This window comes from Gavialis gangeticus, unplaced genomic scaffold, assembly GCF_001723915.1.
Source record: "Gavialis gangeticus isolate Ggan-Ray unplaced genomic scaffold, GavGan_comp1, whole genome shotgun sequence".
NCBI lineage: Eukaryota > Metazoa > Chordata > Crocodylia > Gavialidae > Gavialis > Gavialis gangeticus.
Window position 1 is genome coordinate 3,590,083 of NW_017729033.1, and position 5,840 is coordinate 3,595,922.

At 39.1% G+C, this 5,840-nt stretch overlaps 1 protein-coding gene across 1 annotated transcript in view; it reads right to left on the minus strand.

Annotated features, from left to right (window-relative positions):
• Nucleotides 1-5,840, minus strand: part of ATRN (attractin) — a 246,227-nt gene that overhangs the window by 95,592 nt on the left and 144,795 nt on the right. Inside the window, exon 25 of the mRNA XM_019525801.1 lies at nt 626-687. Within this exon, the coding sequence (XP_019381346.1) occupies nt 626-687 (62 nt within the window). The remainder of the gene's footprint in view (nt 1-625; nt 688-5,840) is intronic.

Consider the following 5,840-nt stretch of genomic DNA (forward strand, 5'->3'; position numbering starts at 1 on the left):
CTTCACGGTCAGGGCAGCTAGGATCTGGAACCAACTTCCAAGCGAAGTGGTGCTGACTCCTACCCTGGGGGTCTTCAAAAGGAGGCTAGATAGCCACCTACCTGGGAGGGGAATGGGGTCAAATCCAAACAGGAGGAGGGGGCGGGATTGGACCCAAAGCAGGGGGGAAGGGGAGGAGAGGGACCTTCATCTTGGAATTGAGTAAATATGGTATGTATGCACTTAAACTGGAACAGAGACATGCTTAAAAAGTTTAGACCAAAGTGTTCAGGTTTTTCAAGTAGGCACATGCTTAACGTCCCAGGATCAGCATTTTAGCTTACATCTTATAGCTGACAACGTTTGAACACCCACAGTTTCTCTGGTCATATTTTACTTGTGCTGCATATATGTAGCACTGGTCTAAAAGGCAACTTTTCCATTACACAAACACCCAACATGCCATCGCACAAATGTGTGCACGCACACATGCACGAACTCACACACGAGTGCAATGGTGGATATCAGTGCCAATGCACAGCTGATTTCTCTAATTTACTTTCCAAATAAAAAAATGTAAACATTAACATAAAATTTTCTATTTGCTAGAGTACAACTATTTAAAATCTCCTTAAATGAAAAATACCTGAAAAAGGTCACAAAGAACTGTACCAGGTCCATAAAGTTGCTGTGCTGTGAGAAAGCAATCTGCAAAAGAAAAACAAAACAGTTTCCCGTTACTTTAGTGGCAGTGAATTTATATTTGGAACCATCCTTCCACACTGTTGCTGGAATCAAAAAATTACAAATACATACTGCTTTCTTTTCTTCAATTAACATGTTTGTATCATGTTTTTTTGATCATTTCAAACATGTGCTGAACTATTCTGGAGACTAGAAAATAGACTATGACCTCAGATTAAGGTATGAGTAATTCATCCAACATTTTTTTTAAACCAAAACAAACACTTTGCCTCCTCCAGTTTTATTCCAGGAATAGATCATTTTCATAAATAAGGCAGAGGATATGCTAACCATCTTTGGAGAGGGAAAAAATCCAAAATAATTGTGATTACTATGAAAAACTGCAAGCAAAGAGCTAAACCAGAACGCTTGAACTTGCTGCAGACGTATTACTTCAGCAAAGTGCCATAAAAACAGAAAGTCCCAAAAGCAAACAGAATCACATGCCCTTATTCAAAAAATACTTTCACATTAAGATCTTCTCGAGTAAGTGACTTACGCCCAGAGCAGCAAAAAGGCATGAAATACAGAAGATAATAGATACTGTAAAAACAACTATGGCATTCATCTTAACTCACTTTCCTGCACTCCACTCAAACTGAAAAGAAAAGTGGAAAACAACCCAATTTTTTTTTGGACAAAACACAGAGGGAGAAAGAGAACAGGAAACTGGGAGGTGGTGGGAGGCAAAGGAGAGATTACAGAGAGACTGGTTAGAAACAACAAGCACTGGGAAAGCACGCCAACAGAAAGGCAACTTCTACTGTATTAGGAGTTACAAGTTCTTTCCAGGTACCTCCTATTTCCTCTGACCACCAACCTCAGCACCAGACCAGGAATTTAACTCTTTCGTGAAAAACCCTGAACTTGTTTCAACACCAAACTGAAACCTGCAGTTTATACAGAAAAGCCTTTCAGCTGCATGGCTTCTGGCATGTGTCCGTCTTCCTGTTAATCCACACATACAGTAACGGCAAGATCAAATTTTCACCTTTTCCCAGTATCACTCATTTCAAATGCTCAGAAAAGGATTTCATAATCCCTCCCACCTCTGAACACATTGGGCGTTTGTACATGCAACCTTTTTTGCCCTTTCCTTCTCCCATTAGGTTTGCTTTAAATATCTACTGTATCATACCCAATACAGTGGAAGGCCAGAGATCCAGGTTTACAAATACAATTAAATGCTCTTAACTGGAAACATCTTTGGAGTAGACAATAGCCTCCTTTTTGCTGTACTGGCAGTTCGTCCGAACAGCTCTCAAAGCTGCATCTTGTATGCTTACGTATCGTCCGCATATAAGAGGAAGATTCAGCAAGGCACCATTGTAATTCTTTTTTGCTCTTTACATCTCATTTTTCACTTAGTTTCAGAGCACTAGCCAAGAGTTTGAGTTTTCCAGTTAACAAGGAAAAGAAAAGCATTGTGTAGTATAAAAGGGTAATAATAATAATAATAATAATAATAATAATAATAATAATAAAGGCCCAGGACAGTTTCTGCACTTTACGTTGCAAATGATTTGTGTTCTTGACTTGACCCAATCTCCAAACTTATCATCAACTGATGAGAACTTTACTTAATTAAAACCTAATTTCCTCAAATACAGTCTATGACTATGGTTTAATTAATTTTAACTCTATGGAAGTCTTGAAGTGTCTGCATTATGCCATTATTAAAGCCATTTAGGATAAAGAAACGTCTGACACATGCTAAATTCCTTAAAGGATCTGGGTTTTCAATTAATTTTCAGCCAAATCAATTAAAAGATTTACTTTTACAACCTAGGAAAATTAATTCGGTACTGAAGGATTAAGTGCTGTAATCTTTGGGACGGAATATTTTATTTTTCATACACAAGGGGTTGAAGTCCTGTTTCCTGCTGTGAAGTCTCCATCCTTGGAGGTTTTCAAGACTGGGCTACACAAAGCCTTGGCCGGCATGATTTGTTGGGGCTGGTCCTGCTTTGAGCAGGGGGTTGGACTAGATGCGACCTCCTGAGGTAGCCTCCCAACCCTCATTTTCTATGATTCAATGTTTAAAGTACAAAACAGGATCAACCTGAGCTCTGGAACCATGACCAGGCCTGTATAAGCAGGATGGCCTTATGGGACGATGTGAAACCCAGGGCACGAGTGCCCCTAGCCCTGATGCAGGCATTAATGACCCATTGTTCTTCACTGCATTGGTGTTAACAACCATCTCCCCTTTTTAATGGTCATTCCACTAATCAAGGTAACCTATTAGGGCAATTTTGCTGTCTGCTAGGGCTTCCTATTCCATGCCACTCATTTTCATTTTCACTGACTGGCCTCTAAAATCCAGGACAGTCCCGGCCCAACCAGGACATATGGTCACCCTAGGTATAAGAAAGGTCCTTCACAAAACTACTTGACACCCTATATGCCTAGAAAATACCTTTGCGCCATCAAACCACTAAGAGCAATGAAACCAGAAAATTCCCTGCACGACTTCAGTATTACAGAGTTAGCATCGGCGTTTACATGCAGTACAGATAGTTGAAAGCAAGCATGCATGCCCACAGTATTTTCTATGTGCAAATATTCCTAATGACTTCTTTTTGCTCTACAAGTTTTCTGCCCACTCTTCTTTTTTTAAAAGATCAGTTTTGATTAGCATAATAAGGTTAACAAAAGTATTTGTTCGGCCTGGTATTTAGCTCAGGCAGTGCCTGCTTTTTTCCCCCCAGAGCAGAGGAAGCGGATTTTGTGCCTAAAAGGTTTTGTAATCTCACCCCAACTAGGAAGTTCTTCCAATAAAGAAAGATATCAAACTGATCACACTCCTTGCATTTTCCCTGAATTCGCACAGCTCTTACTCTATTACTGTAGCATTTTGCACCTCCATATGATTTGCAGTGTCACACAAGATTGACTACCCCACAGGTAAAAGCCAAAAAGTCTGATTTACTGAACTGCCAATACGTGCTGAAGAGTTTAGCTTTGTTTTAATTTTTGATTACAGCAGGATATGGTAACATAAGATTGAAAGTGATGAGCAATTACCCCTACTAGTAAAATCAGAACAGAAATTAAAAGTGGCTTTGAAATGATTAAGTGAGCATCTAAAGAGAACGTGAAGAAAATCAGGGCATGACAACGGAGTCTCTCTGGAAAGGCGATTCTGAACTCAACAGATGCTTCTGTAATTAAGTTATTGTTTGCATTTCCAACTTCCAAATTGTTTTTTAGTTTAGCTGTGTCAGACTGTTTTTCATAGCTTATGACTGATACCAATTTTACCAAACCAAGTGGCATGGTACTTTAATTTGGTGCCGACTGAATTTGGTTATCTTACCGAAAGAGGAGTGCACGGGAATAAATTGAGCAGAATATCCTTTGGTGAATACTGGGTCAGTTTTTTCTCCACCAGTTCACTTTTTTACACTGCAAATAGTTCAGCTGATCTTTGTAAACGCTATCATGGCCGTATTTGTTTAATTTGCTTACATTCTTGTTTTGAGTAATACAAGTTATATTATATACGTTCATCAAAAGTGCTGGAGTCAGCAGTTCAGCTAAGCAATGTGAAATTTAACAATTTCATGAAAAACCATGCTCAGAGTAATTTGCTAATTGAGTGAAACAGAATATGAAACATTTAAGTAATGCTCTTCTATACTTTTGATGAATACAATTACCCACAAATCATCGTGAGACAATTAATGCAGGATACGTTGGAAGAGAAATTATATTTTATCTCATTACAAACTAATCGCTGTTTGATGTTACAGGCAATAGGGAAGGGAATGTGTATTAATTACTTACATTAATAATTCTTTTGGAACTTCCTAGCATGCAAATATATTTAAGAGGTTTGTAATGCTGAAGTTTTTAACAAATTTAATTTTAATGGGCTGTATCGCATTTTTTTGGCGTTTCGAGCCCTACACATTCATCCATAGCACAGGAATCCTATTGTTTTCTGCAACTTTAATCTCCTCCAGTAACAACAAACATGCCAAACGCCTGTCTTTGTGCATCTCGAGAGCCATCCTTCCCATAGTCTGCTCTGATTCCGGCTGAAAGCAAATGAGGCTAGCCATGATATTTTGCACAAGAGGCCCTTTTAAAGAAGCATCTATAAATGGAAAAAGTTAACATATTCAAGCAGAACAACTGAACTGGAGCACACATGCTGACAGGACACAGCGTGCTTGAGTTTCTTATGCTGGAGGAAACCGTTTGAATTTGCAAAGAAAGTCTGTCTTCTAGAATTGCCACCCCATGTGTTAAATTGTGAGAGTGCTCCATGCTGCCCGCTTTATAACCGGATAGGACGACGCAGTGTTTTAGGGGGAAAAAAAAGAAAAGCCAAAGTACAAGCAGCAGCTTCAGGCTGCTTTGCTTTTCATTTAACCACTAGCCAAATGCCCGAACTGAGAAACAAGCAAAAAGGCAGCACGTTGTGAGATAGTGCTCATGCTAAGCAAGGCCTAGCACAAGGAATGAAGCACTGAAACTCCCAGAATGCTTCAAGGAGGTTGAGAAGTCAGCGACTGACATTCTGGTGATCACTATCTGACCCTTGAATAAAAATGCTGACAGTATGATAAAAATTGCAAGCAAGCAGCTTCTATCGCGAACTACGGAAACTGCATGGCTAAACCGCAATGACGAAAGATAACCGCATATCATTAAAGCAGTCTGGAAAATATTGTAAGTTAGGTCATTAAGAATTAACGTAAGAAGCGTAAAAATTATAATAAAGAACGTGTCACCTGATATTACAATATAGATGGGTTAACTAGTAACCAATAGAAGTAAGAATTAGAAATGCATACTTATATATGATAACACATATACATAATAGAAAAGTTATGTTAGATGCCTCACTCAGAGCAGAGTGTGGACAGTTTTGTATCTTTTGTCTTAAAAAAGATAAGGGACTCCTTTTACAAGAACTGTTCAGCAGTCTCAGAACTGGTCAATCGGGCAGCCGCACCTAGCCTTCGGGTTAGAAAGCAAGGGCCTGATTTGGGAACCTTGTGAACCAACAGACCTCCTTAGTTTATGACTTTGTGAAACAATAAAAGTTTTAAATTAAACATCCAGGTCTGAGCCTGTGCTTAATTCAGTCCTTATATAATTCGGCA